General features: G+C 48.9%; 1 protein-coding gene across 10 annotated transcripts in view; it reads left to right on the forward strand.

The window, feature by feature from the left end:
* The window catches only part of LOC142817866 (uncharacterized), a 246,100-nt gene that overhangs the window by 154,885 nt on the left and 63,251 nt on the right, over window positions 1-27,964 (forward strand). For 2 of the 10 annotated variants that reach the window (XR_012895391.1, XM_075895753.1), the window contains one exon: window positions 12,263-12,321. The exons of 7 other annotated variants lie outside the window; for them this stretch is intronic. Coding sequence is in view for 1 of the 3 variants with exons in the window: in XM_075895753.1 (XP_075751868.1) it covers window positions 12,263-12,319 (57 nt within the window). In the remaining 2 variants the exon portion in view is untranslated. Of the gene's footprint in view, window positions 1-11,963; window positions 12,203-12,262; window positions 12,322-27,964 lie in introns of those variants that run through there. One more of the 10 variants, XR_012895397.1, reaches the window with a different exon arrangement.

The raw sequence follows: 27,964 nt of genomic DNA on the forward strand, positions 1-27,964 counted from the left end.
CTGTAAATGGGCTTCTTCACAAGTCCAGTATATCCTAACCAAGATGGAGGACGTTGCGCAGAAAATATAATTAGGCTTTCAATGCATCAGCTGATAACATCATGTATGCCGTTGTTTGTTCTCCTCTCCACTTGAGCAGTTCAGATATTCGCAACTAAAAAGTGCCTTTAACTCTTTACTACCATGCAGATGTCGCGAATTCGCGACATACCAAAAAAAAACTTCGAGCAAGTAAGTCACGAAATGCGTGCCACCCGTATTGCCGGTTGCCAAGTACTCACGGGACATGTAGCTTTCAGCATGAAAAATCTAGCGCTGTTTTGTTCAGGGTATTTTAAGCTGGAACCAATTGTTTTGGGGCTTGTGGAGGAGAGCGCCAAGCACGTGCAAGAACTCTCCCTTGTTCGTTTTTTTATCGGCTTGCAGATGGAGGTTCAGTCTTCAATATCATTGTTTATTTGGTGAGTGCGCACTCAATAGGTGGTACACAACATGTTACGTCATTCTGAAGAACGTTTTTGTTGCTTTTGTTGTTGCTGTTGCTAGGTCATCGCTTCTGTGGAATATAGAGAATTCGTGACATACGCAAAAGTATCCATTAAATTTGAATTTTAGATAGTTTTACTGCTACTTAAACTGCTACATAAGGTTGCTACTTAAAGCTGGAAAATAAAAATAATTTTTATTTTGCTCAGTAAATTCATAATTCAGGTATTAAATGGTTAAAAATAGCAAATGAAATCTGTCTCAGCTAGCTTCTATTGCACGTCTGTCGTGGCTTCGGTGAAGCAGCCATATTGGTTAGGGCAAGTTGTGAGAGCACACATGCCCGCGGGAATCCTACTAAAAAATATTGGTGAGATGTACTTAATGTTTCATGAATGCGGCGTATTCTTATCTGGTGTAATGACACCTCAGTAAGTGAATTAGGAGCGGGAGAGAGAGAGAGAGAGAAGGGAGGTTAACTAGAAAATGGAGCATCCGGTTTGCTACCCTGCACTAGGGGAAGGGGGAATGGGGAAGAAAGATTGGAAACAAAGTGAAGAGGGAAATAGACGCGCGCAAAAAAAAAGGGGGGGAGCTGGGGTGCTACAGTCTGTACAATAGGCCGCTGCCACGCAAAAAGTTCAGTAAGGCCTTCACTGATTTTCTGTGAGCACACAAATCATGTCGTCTTTCCAGCACTGATTGTTCAGACAAAGGTCTGTCGTCAAGGCGAGCTAACACAGCAGCTAGTGGCCGTCTTTGCACGCTGTAACGAGGACAGTGACAGAGAACGTGCTCTATAGTTTCATCACTGCCGCAATGACTGCAAGCAGCACTGTCTTCCATGCTGATTCGGAAGCTTTGGTGAAGGCGACACCAAGCCATAGTCGGCAAAGCACCGTTGTCTCGAGTCGAGAGAGTCCAGACGGAGGCCGGAGTCGACGAGACGCGTCCAGTCTATGCAGTCGCGTGTATCGTAAGCACTCGGCGTTCCACAGGGATTTTAATTCTGCATTACTGATTTTTCGGATGGTCATTGCAGCATCAGTCCTTGAAAATGGTATAGATTCTTGTTCTCCATCTTCATGTGCTGATCGGGCAGCTGCATCGGAATGTTCGTTGCCCAATATGCCGCCGTGACTTGGAAGCCACTGAAACGTGATTCTGTGTCCTTCGTCGAAGAGGTGGTGAAGCAGCTCTCTAATTTCCAGCACTAGTTGTTCATGAGGTCCCCGGCGTAAAGCGAATATCAAACACTGTAGTGCTGCCTTAGAGTCCGTGAACACGCTCCATTTCTTAGCTTCTTGGTGTTTAATGACTTGAATTGCGCTACGTAGAGCAGCAAGTTCTGCAGCTGTCGATGATGTCTGGTGGGATAAACGAAACTTCACCGTTGTCGTTGTTGCAGGAAAGATCACCGACCCTGCAGACCCATCCAATTTAGTTGAAGCGTCAGTATATAGATGAGTATGCTCACTGTATTTCTCATATAACAAGAGAAGAGAAAGCTGCTTTAGCGCTGGAGACGAGAGCCGGGCTTTTGACCCTACGCCTGGAACCGTGAGTTCAACATGTGCATAGGTCATACTCCATGGAAGGAGTTGAAATCCTCGATGGAGTTGTATATCCCGTAGGAATGCGTGTGCGATATGACAAGACTGTCTGGCAAAATGAGGCACGAGGTCGGGCTTCTGGCAGTGAAGCTAGATGATGGGCAGGGGCACGAGTAAGATGCCTCACGTGTGCTCTGAGCACTTCCATCATGATATGCGTCTTTAGCGGGTAGTCATTGGCGATCTCGATTGTCTCAGCTGTTGATGAACATCGCGGTAGCCCCAGACAAACTCGCAGAGCCATAGCCTGGATGCTTTCGAGAGTCCGAATGTTGGTTCTACAGGTGTTGGTCAACACAGGCAAACTGTAGCGCAAATAGCCAAGAAAAAGCGTCTTGTATAATTGAATCATTGCATGTACGGAAGTCCCCCAGGTTTTTCCTCCGAGATACTTGAATAAGTTAGCAATTTCTGTCCGCCTCTTCTTCAAGTGGGCCACATGTGGCCCCAGCAGAGGTCTCAATCAATGAATACGCCTAGAAATCTGTGCGTCCTGACATATGGTATGACTTGGCCATCGATTGATATAGCGTATGGTCTCATTGGCTTTCGACTAAAAGCAATTAATGCGCATTTCGCTGGCGAGATTTTCAGACCCTGGTCCTTGAGGTACACTGATACCAACGTCACAGCTTTCTGAAGTCTTGCGCGTACCTGAGGTCTTGTCACGCCAGATGCACAGACACAGATGTCGTCAGCGTACATGGATAACTTGACCACACTTGGTAGTCGTTCTACAAGACCGATGAGAACGAGGTTGAAGAGGGTTGGACTCAAGACGCCACCTTGCGGGACTCCACGATGCGTTAAGGTTGGACCATCTGCAGTGTTCACAAATAAGCTCCGCCCTTGTAAATAACTGCGTGTCCAACAATACAGTTGCCCGCCTAGGCCCACTGACTCAATGGCTTCGAGGATGGCGTCATGTAGAACGTTGTTGTATGCTCCTTTTACGCCCAGGAACATGGCAGCAGATAGTCGTTTACATGCCTTTTGTTGCTGGACATATGTGACCAGATCTATAACATTGTCGATCGAACATCGGTGACGGCGAAAACCAGCCATGGCGTTCGGATATATCTCATAGTATTCCAGTATTCCAAGTACCATTCAAGCCTGGCCAAGATCATTCTCTCCATTACCTTTCCTACGCAACTTGAGAGTGCGATCGGTCGGTAAGAGGCAATGTCCAGGGGAGATTTGCCAGGCTTAAGAATCGATACCAAGCGGCTAACCTTCCAATCTTGCGGAACGATGCCAGCTTGCCAGGAATCATTGAACATGTTAAGGAGTGCTTCTCGTGCTCGTTTACCAAGGTTGCACAGCATCCTGTATGAGATGTCATCCGGGCCAGTTGACGACGACTTATTACATAAGACGAGCGCCGCATCAAACTCCTGTGATGTAAACGGTAGATCCATGCGCAGGTCCCGTGAGTGAGGGATATGATTCACTGTATGTAGGCTTGTGTACGCTGTCTGGCCCACGTTCATAGCGCAGAAATCTTGTGCTACCTCAATTTCGTGCTGGCGATGAAAAAGTGCAAGGGCTTTGAAGGGAAAACGTTGCTCTGGAACAGAACGTAGGCCTCGCACAATTCTCCATATCTGAGCGGGAATGTATAGGCGCGTTATGCGTATGCAGTAGTGTTGACTGTGTCCAGACCTTTTCCATCTTGTTACTTTACAGTTTACGACACCACTGCGCCAGAAAAGAAGTTACGGGTGATCTCACTGATAATGATGGTTTCTGTTCCTCAATTACTGCCCTTTAACAGAAATAGAAGGACAGATACAAAACTTGGCGATGTGCTGGCGTTCGATGCCAGGTTACCGCGCACAGTTGTGTACATTTTGTTTATAGTCCAGTAGAAGGAGGGAATAACCTTTAATGTACAACGCATGCACGTAGCCGGGGGGTGTGGGTGCCATAGGTGGCTGCCCCTCCCCCCGTCTCTGAAATTCTGGAGGAGTGTATTTTACCGAGGAAAAATATATTACAAATAGGCGTTTTTTAAGGCCTTCAACAAATGCCCCTTCCCCTAAAAAAATGCTGACTATGGGCCTGGCACAAGAGAATGTTACCACATCAATGCCCAGGCTTCAGAATGACTGAAGTAGGATGGCAGGCTTCGAGAGTAGGTTAAAACAGTATCGTATGTGTCTTGTCTTCCTCAGTCCCGTATTCTTCACTGTTGCTCAAGTACCATGAATGACATTACAGAAATAACTATCAACGTGACATGGTTAGGATAATTGATATCACGTTTCTCATACTGAGACAGAACAGCTTTAAGTTCGGTGGTCTCGTTCACCACCATTCCTGAAGGTTCGTTCACGGAAAGATTGCCCCAAAAGCAGCGAAGCACTATTCTAATGCAGTACTGTTTCAAGAACGTTAGACCTTAGTGAGGGCAACGGCTAGGCATTTCTGCAAGCAGTTGCGGAGTAACCAACAGCGAATAAAGCTCATCGCACCACCGGACCCATTGCATGCCTGCCATATACGCTTCAGAACGTGAACCTTCCTGTTTGTCAACACTCGCTCTCCACGCAGCATGCATAGCGAATCGAGCGTTGCTAAAGGCGCGCGCATCTGCGCGAAGGAAGGGATATGTAGAAGTGGGAACGAGTGGAGTTGAAGCGGGCGTTTAATTAACCTCGTAAATTAATCAGCGCTGTCGTCGTGGCGTCGGCTGCCGAGCCAGGAGGACGCTCGCCACCTGCCCCGTCTACCGTCTCCACGCAGCGAAGCGGCTGACCGTGAGTTCGCTTTACTCATACGTATACCAACCGCAGCGCCGCCACAAGGCCCGAACAGCTTTCGCGGCGACCGTCTGTCTCTTCGCCTTACGTGCCAAGCGCACGTTCACGCTGCGGTTCCCGCTCCGAATAGTGGACGCCGATCTGTTGTGCCATGGACTGCAGAGCATGCGGGCTACCGGCAGTTGCCCGCATGCCACTCTTCTCTCAGGGGCGCCAGCGTGTACCGGGAATCGTATACAGCGCCCTCCTCTTGATGGCGGGAACAACGGCGCCGCCGTAATGAATCTCGGCGACGAGTGCCTCGGCAGCGATCAGTGGACGTCTGTTGCCAGGAGGCTCTCGGGGTGTTCGCACGGAGCGACGCGTTTCCCGCCAACCGGATGGATGACTTGCAGATATGCCGATCTGATACAGGCTTAAAAAGTGGATATGGCAGAGTTCCAGAAGTATACGCCTCCAGATGGTGCGTTTTATACATGGCCTGACGAAAACAGCGACATGCATAACTCGTAGCTTTCGGTTTATCCTCCATTAACAACTACCAAATAGTGCGATGTGATGCTTGAAGACATTGCTCGGCTTTCTTTATAGGTAGATGCACAGCTGCCCTGTTCCAAGCAATGAGGATAGGTCAGTTTGGGGAGTAACCACATATCATTTATGATACTGCTGCTACTGCTGCTGCTACTGATGATGACTGACGTCATCATAACCATCTAACTTCGCCCTAACTTTGCCCACTGCAGGACAATGCCCTCTTCCATGTTCCTCCAATTAACACAGAACATCAGACCACCTGAGGAGCATGTGGGCTTCAAATCAGTACTCTTTAGGAGTCTGAACACGAGCTGAACTTACAGAGAAGGTTATTCGGACAATATTTAAAACAAAAGCAGTACTTCAGTCAGATAAGCGGAGCGGAGCTGTTCTTTGCTTTCCTTGATTTTGTTTAACTGATCTTACGCAAAATAGGAGGAAACGTCTCTTCCAGAGGTTCCCGAAAGGTTCAGTGTTGTGACAGAATGACGTCTCCTGCGCTGTGGGATGAATGCCATCACTCCCAATCTCTTGAACACTTCTTCGGTTGTCCCCAGGTGGCGCTTAAAATGGGGCCTCTGCATCATTCTATAGTTCTCAATGTCACGCCCATCCCAGTCGCCAACAATGGATGCCAGTGGGGGTTACCACGCCCTCGCGTTTGTTCCGGAATTACCACTTCACGTCTGTATTTATTTTGGACATTCGAGTCGCTCACCGGGACCACCTTCGTCGGGCATGCATGAGCAAGCCATTACTCTTCCGATCGTTGACCAGGAGTGGACACTTGGACAGGAACGTCCAAACATAAACGAGGGAGCGTCACATGAATGCATCCGGAGCGTCGGAAGAAGCCATGAATGCGCCTGTAGAACGGGAAATATAAGTGTATAAATAAGCGCTCGGGAAAGAAGAGAAAGAGGCGAGAATGGCGAGTTCTCACTGTAAACAGCCTCTGGTCCTCGCCAAATGGTGCGAGAGAAACACAATGGAGACGGAGGTGCACGAGCGTAAATAAACGCGGCCAGCTAAGCCGAGAAAAGCTGATTTCGCACGAACAGCCAGCCAGCCGCGCGCACGTCTCAAGCCCAAGCCCTTCTTCGCCATATGCACCACCAACGCGCACGGCAGTCAGATAACTTGAAAAAGAAATGAAAAAAGGAGCACACAGAATGCACGAAGCAAAGCTGCATAGACGAACTAAGTGAGAAGATGGACAGCCCATGGAAAAACTGCTCTCTCTCTTTCTCTCTCTTTCGCTAGCCCTCCTGCAAGTTGCGAACCGAGGGCCCTCCCCCACCCTGCAGGTCTGGCTTTCCCAACCCATTGTATTTGCTCTTCCAAAAACCCTTTCTTTACAACTGTGGCCCAGCTAGTGGCCCAGCGTGTTGAACTGACTTGACCATCACGAAAGACTCGGAGGTGTGCGGTGATGGTACGACGAGGGTGAACTTGAATAAGCGTCCCGTACGTCGTAGCCTTCCCGCGCGAAAAGCAGACAGAGAAAAAAAAACGCTACTCTGCAGAGAGGCCTTTCCTTTTTTGGTCCCCCTTTTCCCGAGCAAATGCCGTTGGGCGCGTTAAACAACTCGTGCGAGAAACAGCAAAGAAAGAAGACTCAGAAAACGTCCCAACTCAGAAGACGCAAAAGTGTAGCGAAAATGGAAAGCGCAGTATAGGTGACAAAGGCAACCAGGGGTTCTTCCCTTTCTCACTGAGGCAATTTAGGAAAAGGAAGTAAGAAGACAGTACGCGCGATGGGGTTTGAAGGGGAAGTGACCACAGCGGGAGGGTGGTGCGTGGTCTGAACGGGAGAGCGGGAGACAGCTGCAGAAAACGTAAATCTGTCAGTGTCGCCTCCCTCTCTCTCCTCACAAACTGCAAGAGTAAGGGAAAGATTCGCCGTCTACGCCAGGGATACACCATAGCCCCACCAGTGCAGGTCAACAATGCCTCGCGAAGCAGCCGCTGCTCATGCCTTATCTACGGTGCAACGGATACCGTGCTTTACGGCAAGGAGTCCGCCTGCGAATGACGACGTGACCTGACAAGAAGCATGTTGCGCCCACCGAAAGCTGAATGTTTACCGTTTGCTCCAGTCGTCACTCATATTGTGCTGATGTTGATTGTGTCATTTCTCACATGTATGTGAGGATACTTGAAGAATATGATTCATAGGTTAAATATGAATGTGCATAAATGTGGCTTGCACGCTACTTCCCAATGGCAAAAGGACCCCAAGCGACGAAATTGAGCGGCATACCTTGATATAGCGAAGTATTGCCGGGACTACAGATTGGTTCGTTATGTCCGATATTAACTGTCAGAGTAGAGATAACTATCGGCTTTATGATCTCGAAGCTCTAGCTCGCGTAAAAATCGTCGATACAAAAACGCATGCAACGTGCGGAAGGAACTTCTGCATAGTCTTCATGTCCGACAGGACTCTTCTCTACATTAGCAGCTTCCATCACCGGGACGTTCTCCTAATAGCTTTTCAGTCTCTTGTCGATGTCCACGGCGTCCGCAGTCAGTGCATATTCACACTTTAAAGAAAATTTTGTAACCGAATTTTCACCGCCACAGCCATGTAACTTTCTTAAATGTGATCACGAATTGCCATTCAATATTTATTTTGCTTTCTGTGTTGCTCGGGAGTATCAAGCCTCACGAGAACCAAATATTTCTCCGGTGCAACCGAGAAAGCGGTGGCTCCCGCGTTTTAAACGGTATTCAATGAAGCTGTAGCACTTATAAGGCAGGGACCACAGAACGAGTACATGACGTGCGATACTCACAGCGGTTGCGAGTACCGCGGATCTATACCCTCTTTCAGTGGTCCCCCTTTTTGATCAGCGCTATGGTTTCGTTGAACGTAAAAAAAAACAAGCCCGAACGCCTGTTCGCTTGGGTTTAGAGGGTATTCACACGGAGGATATGCGAGATGTCGTGGATTTCCGAGTGGGCGTGGCCCCTCCTCACCGATGCGTGGATTAGAGATTGGGTGTTGATTAGTGACGTCGTCGTCATTTGATCGGCAATTCCCGCTTCTCCCCTGAGTATTCTTACCTCGTGTGAATTCCTGTTTAGTGTTCAATATAAGAAGAATAAATATCACTGAAATAAGCGTGACCGATCCAATATTGCCAAGCTACAATTCGTCATACCAGTGTTCATCATGACGACGTTAGACTGAATTTGAATGCTAATATACCAGCCTACGGGAATGTTCCGCGACTGGCTATGCAACAAATATTAGCAAATGATGCTCCTGTTGCTGAGAAGCAGGCAGTAGGTTCGTTTGCACCATGTAGTAGCAGCGTATCCGAGTAATGAGGAAACAGTATGGTACGTGTCGCGTGCTTTTGAGACGCGGACAAGTTGTGAATGGCGCTGTTTTTTTTTTAATATACATGCGCATATGCCACACATCTGTCAGCGTCCAACCAGAGAAGTATTACAACTTGCCTGGTACCGAATGACGGTGGAGAATATAACAGAGACAAATCGAGCCTCGTAGGAAGCTTGATCACAGAGGTTAATATTTTATACTCTTGTTGACGTTGGGGTTTAATAAATACACATTTATTTTTCTTTTCTTCGCACAGTTTTCCGCCCATATTCTCACCTAGTCTTTTTATCTTAATTTTATCCGTTCGATCTCTCATTTCGCTCTAGCCAGGGGCGTAGGCAGAAATTTTTGGAGGCTGGAGGGGGGGAGGAGAAGCAGTTTTTTTTATGAAATGAGGGCCAGGCAGACAGGTGTGTTCAAGGGTTATTTTGGACTCTGTGTGTCATGGAAAAGTTATTCCATAAAGAGGGGGGTACGGGCTTGGTGTGCCACCACTGGCTACGCCACTGGCCCTACCATACCATTTTTTGTTTTTACTGTGCGAACTTATTGACACACTTCACTAAAACGACCTTCCGTGGCATTAACATCAGCTTTCAAAAGCTTGCATAGCATAGGGAGCGGATATGCTAAATGATAGAGAATTGCATGTACTGGGGCTGTAACAGAATAACAATTAGTTAAGGTTTGTTCAATTACGTCCCTTCTGGCAACCTCGTTTCGAGACCAAAGCTGGTGAGAATGACTGCTTGATTCGTACAATAGACTTATAGTCAAAAATTTTAGAAAAACACGTGGCGGTGATAGCTGGTCTATAATTATTGTATGTGGAATAACTGCGCGAATGTAAAGATGAGGACAGTGGCTTCCGTGACCAGCACAGGGACCTCCTGAAGAAGAGGCCGAATCAATCCTAAAAGGTCGCACACTCCATGAAGTTGGCTGGGGCTGTTTGAACCTCCTAAATCTTTTACCAGCCAGACAGATTTCTGCGTGCATGTTTACATTTAAGATTAGGACACGCACAGCTTAAGCAGGATGAAGAACAAAAGAAAAGGTAGGGTGGTTAACCAGGCACATGCCAGGTTGGCTACCCTACGCTAGGGGAATGGAAAAGAAAGGTATAAATATGAGAAAGAAGAGATAATGAAAAGAGACATAGATGTTGTCATTAAATGGGCAAAGTATAAGACAATGGGCAAAGTATAAGTATGGGCAAAGTATAGAATGATTCCGCGCTTCAAGTGGACATTCTTCCGCTGTTTCCACAAGCCAGTACAATCTCCACTGGCTAAAACCGGGAAAACACGGGAGTTAGCAGTACCAGGCTTCTCGTCCGACAGCGCAGGCTCCTTGTGTGCCACGCAAGGGGTCAGCTGGAGGGGGTTCTGTAGAGGTCCAGTGCGCGTCCATCCGTGCGTGTGCGTGTGTGCCGTTCGATTTTGCTCGGTTCCCCGCCCTTTCTCTATGGTTCTTCAAAAGCCCGAAACGGTGGGCAGAGAAAGCGGGTCCCACAACGAAACAACAACAAGAATGACAAGAAAATGACGACGAAGGAAGTAGTAAAGGAGGGACAGGGGGAAGAAAGGTAACAGGGAATGATACTAAGAAAAAAAAAGGAACAAAGGTTTCTCGACGAGGACGCACGCAGACACACCGAGGGAAGCAAGAACGTCCCGGGAGATATGCTCGCAGTATGCGTCCGACCTCTGCTGCTTCCTTTCGCTATCTCATCCCGCTCTTGACCCAGCGGGAAGTGGACTACCGACTGGACAGCCAGGTCTGGTTTCCCGTGAAGCTAGTGCGTTCGCTGGCCGTTTGGTGGCCCCCATTTTTTTTCACTTCCCCGCTGTGGCTGGTAGGGGACGAGGAGATAGGCATCTCGTCTTCGGTTCCGCTCAGCCATTCGATTCCCGAACCGTCATGACTGTCTTTCCTTCACTGCTTCTGCTACGACTGCTCACTTGAAAGCCACAGACGTCATCCCTTTCTTTCTCCCACCCCCTGTGTCGGACTCCTTGCTCCCACCACCGTGCCAGGAAAAAAAAAGGACTAGAGATGCTCGTTGGCCGTGAGAAACGAAACAGCCCCACGTCATTTTCTTTTTACCTCAAAAGGCCAGCAAACTGGCACGCAAGTCCGCGTCGTCCTTTTCCAGAACAACGCGGGGGGTTATGTGTCCCCAAGCACCTGCAGTATATTCCGTCGTCCTGAGATGTCGCAGGGACGCACCACAGGTAGACTGACTGAAGCCCAGTGCACCTCGTCTTTTGAAGCTGCTTCCTTTATCTCTAGAAGTCGTTAACATTCTGGAGCAGGACCCCTCGCGGGAGTGGAGCTCGTTAAATAAGGCTTCTTCTTGGATGTAAGGTGGCCTCAGCCAACGAGTTCCTGTTTGAAGCCCACGGACAACGTAGCGGGAAGGCGCGACACCATCAAGAATTGCAGATACTGGACCGTACGTTATTGTGTGCTTACACGAAGGGAGTGGCATGGTTTGACAGAGAAGCTCTTGTTTGCTTGCACCTGAGCCTCTCACACGGTGTATTCAAGCGTAAAGACACGCACACAAACACATACATACATACATACATACATACATACATACATACATACATACATACATACATACATACATACATACATACATACATACATACATACATACATACATACATACATACATACATACATACATACTTCCCTGCCCTTCCAACTTCCAACTCTGTGACATTGAATGAAGTCGTAGCGTCGGAAGCGCAGGGGAGGGGTTGTCGAAACTTTCACAGAAATATTCTGAAAGGCACCTACACCCTCCCATCTTTTACACTCGTATCTTTAGATATTGCAGTGCACAAAACAACTAATCGCTCGCTTTTATTAAAGCAGAAAAGTGAATGAGATATCGTTCGGACGCAGGCTCTCTTTATTTCACTTTCTTACCGGCTGCGCCTCTGCGCGAAATGCGTACAGGTCCGAAAAAGACTGAGTGCAGGAGAAATCGTAATAATAGGGGATTAAGTGCCAGCCATCACTGCTGGCCCTTTGCTGCCGCGTTTATTGTCGACTCTCGGCTGTATACCGTGGCGTGGTACATGCGACGTTATCTCGTCACGAACCCAACTGCGCATCGGCCGATAGAAAGAGACCGAGGAGAGATAGCGCTGAAAGCCGGGATGATGGCGTGGCGAGAAACGTGACACTCTCGTGTGTACGTACGAAGACCGAGGTTCGCTCTTTTGTACGCTGGACGTCGAGCGCCACTTTTTTTTAGCTCCATTCCTATATACGGTGCACTTGTATCCCATGCTCGTGCGGTCACTGCTCGGACTGTGTGCGACGACAGGGAGGGGAACGGACGGACATTGAACACCGGAACACGGGGCTAAAACCCGACACCTCACAGCCGGTACACGCTCGTCGTGTAGTGTGGTATAGTACGTAGACGGGTAAGCCAGACTGACGTATCTCGCGCATGCACCGTTGATGCCTCTGCTTCCCTTCTGCAGATCTCCGTTTACCGCGCATTTGCCGTGGGAAAGATTTCGACTGACCTTGCATGGTGAAGGTAAGTCAACGACGAAACTCACGAACTGACAACACTCGTGCTCCTCAGTGCAGTTTGGGGGGAACCGCAAGGAACGACAATTTGTTGTAGGAGGCGTATTCTATTTTTTTTTTCTCTCTTGGTCTCTCATGTCCGCCGGCTTAGTAGAAATATTTTGTGACGCAAGAACGCAGAATGAAAGGCATGAATGAACGAAAGACCGTATGGCTTATATCTATCTATCTATCTATCTATCTATCTATCTATCTATCTATCTATCTATCTATCTATCTATCTATCTTTCTATCTATCTATCTATCTATCTATCTATCTATCTATCTATCTATCTATCTATCTATCTATCTATCTATCTATCTATCTATCTATCTGCCTGCCTGCCTGCCTGTCTATCTATCTGCCTGCCTGCCTGCCTGCCTGTCTGTCTGTCTGTCTGTCTGTCTGTCTGTCTGTCTGTCTGTCTGTCTGTCTGTCTGTCTGTCTGTCTGTCTGTCTGTCTGTACATCACGCTATATGGGTCTCTCCAAGAGTAATGTCATGACATGAAGGGCATCAATGACGTGATGCGCACGTCATTACCGGCTGGGAATAGCTCATTAACGTGGATACCCCAACATTTGCACGAGAAGATGTCCACGCATGACAGAGAAGAATGACAGGAACAAAATAAATGACAAGGCCATAGTTGCACTCGTTTCGTTAGAGTGAGTATCAGAATATGAATCGCGTGACCTATCTGCCCTGGCAACAGGCATATTTACTCGCAAAATATCAGTACTGACTCAATATGACCACCGCCTCAAATGAAACGAAAATGTTGACTGATCGTGGCCAGGGTTGGCTTGCATAGGCTAAATTTGACTTCGTATTATATCATTGATAATCGTGTCGTAGTTTGGGACGTAAAACGACTTTATTATTATTATTATTATTATTATTATTATTATTATTATTATTATTATTATTATTATTATTATTATTATTATTATTACGCGGCCCACGTAGTAAATAAACGGTCCTCGCCTCAAGGAGTCAGTGTCTGGTCTCGCACGTCATATCCACATACATATAATGAAGCCCGGGGGTAATCAAATACAATGAAAATTAGTTCACAAGTGGGCTATCAAACCGGTACTTCCGACTGCAACAGTGCCGTTGCTTATTATTATATTAAGTTCTATTAGTGCAAGGGCATCTAAGGTCAAAGAGCACCAGTACAAGCGTTGTTTCATTTCAGGTTATTAGTCTAAAAATTAAAACAAATGATGTGCGGCAAATATCAGTGAAATACTTAAAACACAATGTGTTTAAAAGGAATGCAAGTTTGTTAAAAACCATCATTTAGTTGGCTGAATTCTGTGACAATAAATGAGTCGGCAATGTTCAAGACCCTCACGGCTGAAGTGCTTGCCTGAGCAAGAACTGAGGAGGCTCAGACATACTTGTGTTTTTCGCACTTGTGTTTTTCGCACTTGTGTTTTTCGCACCTCACACTTGAGGCACAGCCTGGTGGCTAGGATGGAATGATATCATTGTTAAAAATTTGAGTTTTTCAAGATAATGAAGAGTATCTAAAAGTCAAACACTGCATCAAGTGGTAAAAAACAGCGCAGGATGGAGTGGGATATGGTACCAGTAGAGCTCCCTGAAATGTGTCAGTCGTGCTTGGTGAAGCACAGGACATTGAATGAGGACATGCAAAATGGTTAGACTCCCTCCACAGTGTATACATGTTGGTAGATAGTGCCTGTCAAAAGGTGTTTATGTGTGGCATAAGTGTGGCCTATTCTGAGCCGTGTTAGAGTGGCTTCAGTGAGTATTGTTGCGAAACGCACCTCCGACGACGTTACGAAGGGCGCCTCGAAATCTCACCGCTGCATCCACTGTTTCGAACGACGGTGACGCCAACACGGTCCCGAAGGCGCCACTGCTCCGATCTCCGCCGACACGGTCACCAGATGTTTGGTAGCGTAGGTTTTTCAGCTCGCGACTACTACTGCGCAGAGCTGATAGACGAGCGGACGAGACGACGGTGAGTTAAACAAGGTTTATGTACAGCATATATACAGAGGCATTACAAATTTGGCACTGGGGCCGACAGCTTAGAGACCCGAAGAGCCGAGCTCTCCTTCCTAAAACACATGTCTGCTCTCACATAGGACTGCTAACACATAGCTCAACTCTGACACCCAGCTCAACTGCGACACACATGTCTGCTCCCACATAGGACTGTTGCTCGCGACGCGCCGCAGGGCTTCTTTTATATGCACCGGGTGGGTTCTTTGAGAAACCAAATGTACAACCAGAAGCGCCGCTGGTCGTGAGGTCAGAATCCTCCTATGAGGTCGCCGCTGGGCCGCGCCATTTTTTCTCATCGAATCTGGAGAGGCTGCGCTGCAGGTGGCTGCACCCAAGGACGAGTGACGTCGCCAGGCATTGTGTCAGACCCGCCAGACAGGAAGGCGCCGGTTGCTTGCTCGACGGGCTCGCTGGGTGAGGTGACTTACTGTGCGTGCGTGGCGGAGAGGCACCGCCGCGTGTTGACGCCGTTGAGTTGTTCATCTCGTCAGGCGGGCTCGCGTGCTGGCCTTGACACAGATTTCCTTTTTCCGAGGCATGGACGTTCGCTGCGGACTCGCAGGCATAACAGCACCCCCGCCGCCAGACAATGCGCCGGTAAGACGAGCTGCTTCCACATGGCTCGGATGTCAGGCGCGCTCGTTCGCCAGGTCCCTCCAGGTTCGCCTCCAGGGCCATGGGGAGAATGCAGCTCCAGACTCTGTTCCGGGAACACATCCCATTCTTGAGGACGGATCCCAGCTCCACTGGCTTGTCGCCACAACTTGTCAGCCCGCTTTGCTCGTCTCTTCTGACGATCCTTGGTTTCAGCACTTGTCGATGGTTCGCATCGATGTCGCTGACGCCGGCCGATCCCGCAGCTGCCAACCACCGTTACGAAGCGCGCCTCCGACGACTTTACGAAGGGCGCCACGAATCCCACCGCTGCCACCACTGTTGCGAAGCGCACCTCCGACGACGTTACGAAGGGCGCCTCGAAGTCTCACCGCTGCATCCACTGTTTCGAAAGACGGTGACGCCAACACGGTCCCGAAGGCGCCACTGCTCCGATCTCCGCCGACACGGTCACCAGATGTTTGGTAGCGTAGGTTTTTCAGCTCGCGACTACTACTGCGCAGAGCTGATAGACGAGCGGACGAGATGACGGTGAGTTAAACAAGGTTTATGTACAGCATATATACAGAGGCATTACAAATTTGGCACTGGGGCCGACAGCTTAGAGACCCGAAGAGCCGAGCTCTCCTCCCTAACACATAGGTCTGCTCTCAAAAGGGTCTGCTCTCAAATGGGTCTGCTAACACATAGCTCACCTCTTTATCACATATCTCTCTTCTCTGACAAACAGCTCAACTCTCTATCACATAGCTCTCTTCTCTGACACACATGCCTCCTAACACATAGCTCAACTGCGACACACAAGTCTGCTCTCTCATAGGACTGCTAACACATAGCTCAACTGCGACACACATGTCTGCTCTCACATAGGACTGCTGCTAACACAGCTCAACCGCGACACACATGTCTGCTCTCACATAGGACTGCTAACACATAGCTCAACTCTCTATCACATAGCTCTCTTCTCTGACACACAGCTCAACTCTCTATCACATAGCTCTCTTCTCTGACACACATGTCTGCTCTCCAACAGGTCTGCTAACACATAGCTCAACTCTGAAACCCAGCTCAACTGCGACACACATGTCTGCTCTCACATAGGAAAGCTCTGACACACATGTCTGCTCTCCAACACGTCTGCTAACACATAGCTCAACTGCGACACACATGTCTGCTCTCACATAGGACTGCTAACATATAGCTCAACTCTGACACCCAGCTCAACTGCGACACACATGTCTGCTCTCACATAAGACTGCTCTGACACACATGTCTGCTCTCCAACAGGTCTGCTAACACATACTATAGCTCAACTGCGACACACATGTCTGCTCTCACATAGGACTGCTAACACACAGCTCAACTGCAACACACATGTCTGCTCTCACATAGGACTGCTGCTCGCGACGCGCCGCAGGGCTTCTTTTATATGCACCGGGTGGATTCTTTGAGAAACCAAATGTCCAACCAGAAGCGCCGCTGGTCGTGAGGTCAGAATCCTCCAATGGTGTCGCCGCTGGGCCGCGTCATTTTTTCTCATCGAATCTGGAGAGGCTGCGCTGCAGGTGGCTGCACCCAAGGACGAGTGACGTCGCCAGGCATTGCGTCAGACCCGCCAGACAGGAAGGCGCCGGTTGCTTGCTCGACGGGCTCGCGGGCTGAGGTGACTCACTGCACGTGCGCGACAGAAAGGCGCCGTCGCGTGTTGACGCCGTTGAGTTGTTCATCGCGTCAGGCGGGCTCGCGTGCTGGCCTTGACACAGATTTCCTTTTTCCGAGGCATGTACGTTCGCTGCGGACTCGCAGGCATAACAGTATGTTGCGTTTTAAAGACGATAGTTTTTCTTGGGAGCATTCGACGCAGAAATTCTCGTCTGTCTGTCTGTACTTTTGTCTGTTTGTCCACGCTTAACAGTACCGGGTATTTCGAACGGACCGGCCGATACTCTTAACGGCCGACCCCATCCGCAGCGCCCACCAATGTTGCTCAAGGTTGAGCGTTCATGCTTGTGCAATCGTCAATTAAAAAGCGATTATTGCGCATGCCTGGGGCGCCATAACAACACGTATATATTCTGAATGTGCGTCTTTTACTATAAAAAGCAGACATAAGTAATTTTAAGGACCGTAGCGCTTATCACGCTGCGCTGACCATGCAACGCTTGCACGGAACAGGGGGGGGGGGGGGAGTACTTCCTCAGAGCCACGTGCTTTGTTCTCTAAGAAAACTGCCAGATAGCGCTCATGTCTCACGTGTGACGTGACTTGATGTGCTCGTTCGCCTCCGCTGCATGCTCGAGGCACTCTAACGCAGCGCCTCCAGAATACCATTCACCGATTTCTTGCGCAGAACATTAAATAAATGTTTTGTTCACTCCCTCCACCCGCAAGACTATCGTCTTTCGACGACATTTTCAGATTAACATGCAGATACGGGGCCAATTCTTTTGTTGGATAACTTTCATTAGTTGGGGTTTAATTGGGTGGAGTTTGTTGTCGACCTGTTTGTCCCATTCATCTTTCCAGTGGTTGCGTAATCCTCTGCGTACATCAGGTTTTATATTTACCCCAGAACAGTGGTTACATCTATGGCTTGCCGATCAGCGGCTTCTCGTGCATTTTTGTCCACTATTTTGTTGCCCGCAATCGCAGAATGACCTGGCACCCAGCAAACAACAATAGAAAGTTTTATGTTATATATAGGCTGCATAGATTTCATTAAGGAGCTTGTTGAAAGAGGTGTTCTTGCTGTACTTGCCACAATACAGGGCCATGACAACACTTAAAGAATCTACGTACACTATATGCTTTTGGTATCTTGTGTTGTACAATGTGTTGTATTATAAGCAGGATATTATAGGCTTCCGCTGTGAAAATGCTGGTATGTGTATGCATGGTTCTGGTGTCGGAGAAATTTTTTCCGTAGGCTGCACAGGGTACAGATGTTCGAGACTTTAGTCATCAGAGAAAAATGCGGCTGAATAATATTTTTGCTCAAGGGCCAAGAAATGTTGCTCAATTAATTAATGCACTTGAACAATTTTCCTTCTTGGGGTCTTTTAAAGACCAGTCACAAGTGACTGGTCACTGCTGCCAAGGAGGAATGTGTTCAGCGTGGTCACTTCTTTGTAATTCATCGAAACATATTCCAAGTTTTTTTCTACTACAGGTCTTATTTGCCAATGGAAACGGTGGGGCGATGGATGGTTTGCGCATAACTGAGTAGTGGACAGATCATTCATAAGTGCTTTGCATGCGTGTTGCTACAGAGACATGATTTTAACTGCATAGGTGACTCCTAAATACGTGCGCTGACAGTACAGCGGCCACTGATCTGACCCTGCATAAAGGCTTTGGGCAGGGCTGTTATAGAACGCACCAAGTGCCAGCCGGATACCTAAGTGGTATACAGGGTCCAATAGTTTGAGTGCTGTCTTTGAAGCTGACTGATATACTATGCATCCATATTCCTGGTGACAAAACCAGGCTTCTAAACAGAGATATTGGACAGTGACTGTCTGTCCCCCATGACTCATGCGATGAAATCTTTAAATGGTTCATGGCCTTGAGACATTTTAACTTCAGCTATTATGTGTTGGTTGAAGGTGAGTATGGCATCAAAAATTAAACCGAGGAACTTTTGTTCTTTCGCGATGACCAAGTGTTGTCCATTCATTAGTATGCAGGGGTCAGGATGTACACCTTTTCGTCTGGAGAAAAGCACACTAGTAGTCTAGTCAGCGTTGAACTTAAAACCATTCTCATCAGCCCATTTCGCAAGGCGGTTAACACCTAATCGTATCTGGCGTTCGCATACGGTCAAGTTACATGCTTTGAAACTGATTTGATTGTTATCCACATAAACAGAGTGCGATATGGCAGAAAGAATAACAGAGCAAAGAAAGTTCACTTTAACTATAAAAAGCGTACTGCTTAATATTCCGCCCTGTGGAACTCCATTTTCTTAAAGAAAGGTGCGTGATAACACACCGCTCAATCTTACACGAAACTTCCTTTCAGACAGTAATCTCTTAAGATGGTAGTCAACCTGCCACATATTCCGAAGGACGGTAAGTCATGCAGTATTCGATATCGCCAGGCAGTATCATATGCATTCTCAAGATCAAAGAAAACAGAAAGACAGTATGTGTACAAATGTGGCACGTATATATGACTCGAGGAGGACAAGGTTGTCAGTTGTGGATCTAGCTGTACGGAAGCCAGACTGGCACGGGTCATCTATACCGTTGTATTCTACATAATAAAGCAAACGGTGGTTAATCATTTTTTCAAGCACTTTGAGTAGGCAGCTTGTGAGTGCAATAGACCTATAACTATTTACTGAAGAGGGATCTTTGCCCTGTTTAAGGACTGGTACGACTATTGCCTCTTTCCTAGCAGAGGGTGCTTGGCCAGTATTGAAAATCTTGTTGTAAAGGGCCAAAAGGCGTTTTAGGGTTTTATCAGGGAGATTTCCGATTATTTCGCAGGTAATTGTATCAGAGCCAGGGGCAGAACTTTCACAGAAAGTTCATGAAGCTTCAGTTCATGTAGTGTTAGTGATTTCTTGTATCCTTCTGATACAGGCTTGTTCGGGTGCAGAGGTACACTTTCAGCTATGCTTTTGTGGCGTGATAACTTAGTGGTATAATTTTCTGCGCTTGATATTTTCTCGTAGTATTCGCCAAGAACGTTTGCCTGCTCTTCTATTGTATCACCGTAGTCATTCACCAAAGGGAAGGAATTTGGGCCTTGTCCTTTAAGTTTATTCACCCTATTATACACCTTGCTGGCGTCTGTGTAAGAGTTTGAGGATATGTAGTGGGCCCAGCTTTCCCGTTTACGCCAGCCATTCACTTTGCAACATTTGAAGTTTATCAAGTTTTATATTGTTGGGTAGCGAGAAAAAATCCTCCATGCTTTGTTTTGCTGTTTTTTAGCAATTTCACACTTACGATTCTACCATAGATTTGCGTTGAATTTATTATTGCTAGACTGTGGTATGCACTTTTTAGCACAAATGAGGACATATTCGGAGATATAGTTGGCCATCTCTTCTACGTTCAGATGCTCCACCTCTTCGAGGCATAGTGTACAGAGCTCTCCACCCAGTCTGCACAATGAAAGTTTCCTTTTTAGGAAAATATGGTCGGTCATCTCGTTGTCTATTTTCTAAGAGAGTCGGAAAATGGTTGCTTTCATTTGGATTATTAATAACTTTCCAATCTAGGTAAGGCAGGAGTGATGGGGACCTAATGGCTAAATCTATGGATGAATATGTATTGTGTGTGATACTGTAGTACGTTGGCTCTGCCTTATTTGAACAGACAGGCTCCAGATGAGAGAATAATTTTTTTTATTGCGCGACCTCTCACATAACATCTGGTATAACCCCATCACAAACAGTGAACATTAACATCTCCAATTAAAACATACGGTAGTGGAAGCTGATCAATCAGCTTTTCGAACTCTATTTGATTGAACGGTTTGTGTGGGGGAGGAGGGGTATGTAGATGGAGCAGATAGTTATCAAATGATTGAACAGAATAGCTCGAACAGCCACAACCTCAAGAGAGCTTTGTATAGTGCAATGTGCTGGCATGCTACACTCGTTTGGGCAATGACTGCCACTCCCCCTGACGAGGAATCACCACCATTTCGGTCTTTACGAAAACTACGAATCGATTCAAGAGATTCGTGTGAGTTGACTTTCATCTGAGTTTTCATGTGATTTTGTTGAACACAGAACACTTTCGGCTGGTAGTCATTTAGCAAGTATTTGATATTGCCGCATGAATTCGCGTGGTTTTCGTGTGGAAGAGGACGAAGAGGTTGGGATTGAGCCGCTTTTTAATGCCGCATGAATTCGCGTGGTTTTCGTGTGGAAGAGGACGAAGAGGTTGGGTTGGAGCAGTTGTTTCTTTTTGTCCTAGCTTGACGAGCAGTTCTGCGGAAGGTTTCCTTGAGTGAGACAAGATTGGTGACAAGATTGGTGGAGCTGCTGGGTACGACAACTGACGACGCACCCCATGCACAAGAGCCCATCCAGGAGCCGGAACACAAGCCCTGTGCCCGTGGACACGCCAGTTCACAGAACAAGCCGCCGCCAACGAGGCCTACCACCAGAGACACCGGCACAGCTTATCCATAGAGCGACTATGACTTCGCCTCAAGGCGTCATGGAAACTCCTACGTCGTCGGCACCAATTTATTGCACTGTCCAGAACCCGCTGATGCCTAGTCCCTTTCACGGAGAGCTGTTTGAGGATGTGGACGACTGGCTGAGCGAGTTCGAACACGTCGCAGCGATCAACTACTGGGACGAAGCCGCCAAACTCCGCAACGTCTACGCGTGTTTGAAAGACGGCGCCCGAACGTGGTTCATGAACAGAAGTGATGTCTTGACATCCTGGCGCGAGTTCCAGCATCGCCTCTTGGAGACCTACCGGAGCCCCGACCGCCGCGATCGTGCTGAACGTGCATTGCATTCACGCATCCAGATGCCTAATGAGACCGTCACCATGTACGTGGAGGACATGACGCAGCTTTTCAGGCGAGCGGATCCGGCAATGCCAGAAGAAAAAAAGCTACGCTATCTGATGCGAGGCGTGAAGGAGCAGCTTTTTGCTGGTCTAGTGCGGAGTCCTCCGAAGAGTGTAGCAGAATTCCTGACCGAAGCCACTACGATGGAGAGGGTACTTCATCAGCGGTCAGCCCTACTCAACCGGCAAGTGAATTCTGCATCACCTACTGAATTTTCCGCCAGCTTCGGGAGCAACAGCATTGAGTGGATTCGCGAAATCGTCCGCTCCGTCGTCCGCGAGGAAATCGCGAAACTACACGGGGCGAGACAGCCGGAGGTAAGCAGCATCACCAATATTATTCGGGACGAGGTCCAGCAGGTGCTTCACAGCCGTCGCCCTCAACCAACGGTTACAAATCTAGAACCACCTCCTGCGTCCACTGATGTTGGGAACCGCACGTATGCCGAAGCTCTGCGCACTTCCATGCCGGTCTCAAGCCCTGCAGTCCCAATCCAGACGATGCCGCCAGTTTCAATTCAATCTGCGCATGCTGGTTTGGACATCGACGGTCGCCGTGCCCCTCCGCGGAAGTCCGATATTTGGCGTACGTCGGATAGAAGACCCCTCTGCTTCCATTGCGGTGAAGCCGGTCACATCTACCGGGAATGTCCATACCGACAACTTGGACTGCGCGGTTTCTCTATTCATTCGCCTCGTCCCCTAGTTGGTCAGAGGCCAAGAGAAATTGAGGACTACCTCGCGCAGCAACGTCTGCCTTTCCCACGGCGTCAATCGCGGTCTCCATCTCCACGACGACCCGCAGCTATTGGACCACGTCTCAGTACGATGGCACGGGGACGTTCCCCAAGCCCTCGTCGGGAAAACTGAAGGCAGCGACCTTCGGGGGCGAGGTCGCTGGGACTAAAAGTGCGGAAGACCTCCTATCGACGCTTCCACAAAACGCTGCAGACATTGAATTGACGTCTGAGTGCAGTGCGAGAGAAATGCCGGATTGTGCGTCTGAACCCAGTGGCCGAGTCTCACTCGACATTCCCGTGCTGATAGACGGTCTTCAGGTCAGCGCATTGGTGGACACAGGTGCAGATTATTCTATTATGAGCGGAAAATTGGCAACCAGTCTTAAGAAAGTGATGACACCTTGGAATGGGACGCGTATTCGCACTGCTGGAGGCCACGTTATTACTCCATTGGGTCGCTGTACCGCAAGAGTGGAAATACGCGAGTCAACGTTTGTGGTAACCTGCCTCGTACTACGCGACTGTTCTCGTCAGCTCATCCTTGGAATGGACTTCCTTCGAGAGAATGGCGCGATCATAAATCTCCGCGAGCGAATGGTGACTTTCTCGACGCAACTTGCAACCGATCGAGGCGCTGATAGCTGTCGTAGACCTGCGCTGCGTGTTGCCGACGAAAGCGTGACGTTGCCTCCCCGAGCGACTGCTTTCGTAGAAGTCACCTGTGAAGACCTCCAAGACGGTGACGTGGTCGCCGAGAGCAACGTATCCCTTTTACTGCTTCAAGGTGTGTGTGCAGTGCGAAGCATTCTGCGTGTGCGTGACGGACGGTCGCAGATACTCGTCACAAATTTTAACTTCGAGCACCGACATCTTTTCCGCGGCACCACCGTGGCCTTCGGAGACCGTGTAGCGGATGTCACCGAGTGCTTCGCATCCGAGGAAATGGTTGATGGAGATAAGTTTCTGGACCACATCGACGTCAGTTCGAAGCTTTCGGACGAGAAGAAGGCCGCACTGCATACCCTGCTGAAGGAATTTAAATCTTGCTTCGCCTCTTCATCTAGAGTCGGTCAAACACCCCTCATAAAGCACCGAATTATTACCGACGATGATGTTCGCCCAATCCGCCAGCAACCTTACCGTGTTTCGGCTAAAGAACGCGAGACTATACAGACGCAGGTAAAGGAGATGCTTGACGACGGGGTGATACAACCGTCGAGCAGCCCGTGGTCCTCGCCAGTCGTTCTAGTAAAGAAGAAAGACGGAACGCTGCGATTCTGTGTTGACTACAGGAAACTCAATAGCGTCACCAAAAAAGACGTCTACCCGCTTCCACGGGTTGATGATTCTCTCGACAGGCTACGACACGCGAAGTATTTTTCATCGATAGATTTGAAGAGCGGCTATTGGCAGATAGAGGTCGATGAGCGAGACAGAGAGAAGACAGCGTTTGTAACTCCCGATGGGCTTTATGAATTCAGAGTTCTTCCTTTCGGCCTCTGTTCGGCTCCCGCAACATTCCAGCGAATGATGGATACCGTCCTCGCTGGCTTGAAGTGGCAAAGCTGCCTTGTATACCTTGATGATGTGGTCATCTTTGCCGAGAGTTTCGAAGAACATCTGAAGCGTCTAAGAATGGTTCTGGAAGCTATTCGTTCGGCCGAACTCACGCTAAAACCCCAGAAGTGCCATTTCGGCTACGATGAGCTGAAATTTCTGGGACATGTTGTGAGTGCGGATGGAGTGCGGCCTGACCCAGAAAAAACTGCAGCAGTCGCCACCTTTCCTGTGCCGTCAGACAAAAAAGCGGTACGGCGTTTTCTCGGCTTGTGTGCTTATTATCGCCGATTCATTACCAACTTCTCGACGATAGCCGAACCGCTCACGCGACTCACCCGAGATGATGTACCGTTTGCCTGGACTACAGAGCAAGAAGCAGCTTTCACAGAGTTACGGCAGCGAATGCAAGAGGCACCTGTTCTTGCGCATTTTGATGAGGACGCTGATACCGAAGTTCACACGGATGCAAGCAACGTCGGACTTGGCGCTGTCCTTGTACAACGGCACAACGGCGTAGAACATGTCATAGCTTACGCCAGTCGTACTCTCTCTCGAGCCGAGGCCAACTACTCCACTTCAGAGAAGGAATGCCTCGCAGTCGTGTGGGCAACGGCAAAGTTTCGACCTTACCTCTACGGCCGTCCCTTCAAGGTGGTGACCGATCACCATTCGCTGTGTTGGCTGGCCAATCTCCGTGACCCGTCTGGTCGTCTCGCTCGGTGGAGTTTGCGCTTGCAAGAGTTTGACATCATGATTGTGTATAGGTCTGGGCGCAAGCACGAAGATGCCGACGCACTTTCTCGAGCACCCGTGGGACATCCTGATATGGACTCGGAATATGCTGATGGTTTTCTCGGAGACCTCAGTGATTCTGACTTTATGTCTAGACAGAGAGCCGATCAGGAATTGCGCCCTATTATTGATTCCTTAGAAGGCCGAAATTCTCACACTCCTCGGCGCATCGCTCGCGAATTGTCATCCTTTTGTCTAAGGAGGGGCATTCTTTACAAGAAAAATGCTCGAGGTAGCAACAAAGCCTTCCTCCTCGTTGTACCAGCCGACATGCGGGATGACATCCTCCTCGCGTGCCATGACGAGCCCACGTCGGGACACTTGGGCTACTCGCGGACTCTCGCCAGAGTGCGCCAGCAGTACTATTGGCCACGACTTTCGACCAGTGTACACCGCTACGTGCAAGGCTGCCGCGAGTGCCAGCGTCGCAAGACGCCACCCGTGAAACCTGCGGGCCTTCTCCACCCTATTACACCACCACGGACACCTTTCGACCTCGTGGGAATGGACCTTCTAGGACCCTTCCCTTTGTCGGCCACTGGTAACAAATGGATTATAGTGGCAACCGATTACTTGACCCGGTATGCTGAGACAAAGGCATTACCCCGCGGCACGGCGTCTGAAGTGGCGAAGTTCTTCGTGCAGCACATCGTCCTCCGGCACGGCGCGCCGTCATGTGTGATTACGGATAGAGGAACATCATTTACGGCACAAATGCTAGAGGACATTTTCAGACTGAGCTGCACGAGTCACCGAAAAACAACGGCTTACCACCCACAAAGTAATGGACTGACGGAAAGGCTCAACAAGACCATAGCGGACATGCTGTCAATGTACGTGGACGTGCAGCACAAAACCTGGGACGATATCCTCCCATACGTCACGTTCGCATACAATACGGCAATGCAGGAAACAACCCGATTTTCACCTTTCCACCTTGTTTATGGACGCAACGTACAAACGATGCTTGACGCTATGCTGCCGTACGATAATAGCGATGCTCTTTCTCCAGAAGCCGAGCAATACACGCAGTACGCCGAAGAGGCTCGTCAACTGGCTCGCGTGAACATCGGTCACCAACAAGACGCAGATGCACGACGTTATAACCTTCGCCGTCGAAACGTCGCATACCACCCGGGTGAACGAGTGTGGGTGTGGACTCCTGTCCGACGACCAGGCTTGTCTGAAAAGCTTCTGAGCCGTTATTTCGGACCATACAAGGTTATCCGACGTGTGAGTGACCTTACATACGAAGTACTTCCGGACGGCACAGTGTCGTCACGTCGACAACATCGGCCCGAAACTGTGCATGTCGTACGACTCAAGCCGTACTACACACAATAGTCTCTGTGCTTGCGAGTTACTTCGCAAACGTGACAGTGATCTCATGTGGTGTTTTTTTTTTTCTTGACTCTTCCACTGGTGCTGTTGTGTTCGCGCATGGTCCAAGTGCTTGTGCGCCCTCTTTGTTTTCCCTGGCACTCACTTTGTCATTCTCTGCGTCGACGCGTGTTCTAATTATGGGTTTTTTTTTTCTTCTTCTTTTTATTTAGAAGCATCGAGTCGATGCTTTTTAAAAGGGGGGACTAATGCCGCATGAATTCGCGTGGTTTTCGTGTGGAAGAGGACGAAGAGGTTGGGATTGAGCCGCTTTTTAATGCCGCATGAATTCGCGTGGTTTTCGTGTGGAAGAGGACGAAGAGGTTGGGTTGGAGCAGTTGTTTCTTTTTGTCCTAGCTTGACGAGCAGTTCTGCGGAAGGTTTCCTTGAGTGAGACAAGATTGGTGACAATATCATCTAGGTTATGAAATAGGCCCCTGGCATTCCACTGTTGTATTTGTGTGGTCATATTGAGGAAAGATGTATGTGTCCTGTGTTCAGATGAACGTGTTAAAAATGTGTGTTAAAGGAAGGTAACCCTTTAGGTTACCAAACTTTTTGTCGGAGAGGTTATGGGATATTTCCCTTTCTTATTGCGCTCCAGAGAGTGCTGATCTTTGGGCGTCGGCGACGGGGGAAGGGAGGGAAGTGTTTATGTTTAGAAGAAGGAAAGGAAAAGAAAAGTGAGCCCCGCAACTGTCTGCATCAGGGTGCGACACCTCAGCAGTAGCTCCCAAGGGATGGGGGTGAGGAGGAATTAAAAGGATAGGAATAAAGGTGTAGAGAGAGAGAAAGAGAGATGAGGAAAGCCAGAGAGAGCGACGACAAATCGAGGGGATAGAAGAGATAGGAAAGATGGAAACACGGTCACAGGAGACCGAGGACGGTGCACCACTTGCGAGAGCTCTTGTCGGTGACAGGAGATGGCGTAGGGCTAGTCCAGTCGACCAGAGCTGCGCTGACGTCGGAGATCGCGAGGGCACAACCGGTCGGCACGGAACCCAGCAAGCGAGTCCTGGGCGTCGGCGACGCTGGTCTTCGTCCATCGATTTCCATAGCCTTCTCTGAGGTGCTGGAAGGTCGAGGACCGGGCACAGAGACTTTCTTTTCCGCCCTTGAGGAAAGGCGATGGCCGATTTCCCCTGGGTGGGTCAGCCCAGTGGTGCCGCCTACGTGAAGCCGGGGCGAAAGGGGTGTGTTGCCTCTGCCGGCGTTTTAAAGGTCCAAGCACCTAGCGTCAGCTCAACCTTCAGGTTCCCCTTTTCTCCGCACACGGATAAGCCGCGCACTGCGAGGCGGGGGAGGGAGGCGAGACGCCCCCGTTGGCTCGGGTCCGTGGTGTTGCCACGCACCAAACGCCTGCTTCCGCAGACGCCGCTGCGGGGAACAGTGCCGTTGCTACGATGCTGCATGAAGTTTCCGCAACTGACCTCAACTCGTTTCCTATTGAGCTGAAGTCCCAAAATTTCTGCGAGGAAAGCGTTAAAACACATGACGAGTGAGCGAGTGCATAAGAGAAAACAAGTACAACAGCTGCGGTGGTATTCCCAGCCAAGTGCTTTGGAGATACTTTGCGAGCCGGGATACTGCATGTTTTTTTCTGTTTTTTTTTGTAACTTTGCATATATAATTAGGACACAGGCAAAAAAAACGCGCCCAGATAATTGCACTTGTCCGATACGAATAAAACTTTCGGAAGTGAAAACATCACATCTCTGAAAAGAATCGCTCGTGAAGAAAGCAACCTGTTTATGTAAGTCTGCTGTCTTATGTGTAAAAACAGTGACTTTATTACCCCTGTCACACGGCCACCACCAAACTCCGTTGAACACCGTCAACGTAAATCTCCCCTAGGGGGTTCGACGGAGAAGGAGTTGTGGCAGTGTCACACGGCAATGACAAGGTTGTAACAGTTGCCGCGAGGGGGTTCAGCTGGCG

Source organism: Rhipicephalus microplus, chromosome 5 (genome assembly GCF_043290135.1).
Source record: "Rhipicephalus microplus isolate Deutch F79 chromosome 5, USDA_Rmic, whole genome shotgun sequence".
Classification (NCBI taxonomy): domain Eukaryota; kingdom Metazoa; phylum Arthropoda; class Arachnida; order Ixodida; family Ixodidae; genus Rhipicephalus; species Rhipicephalus microplus.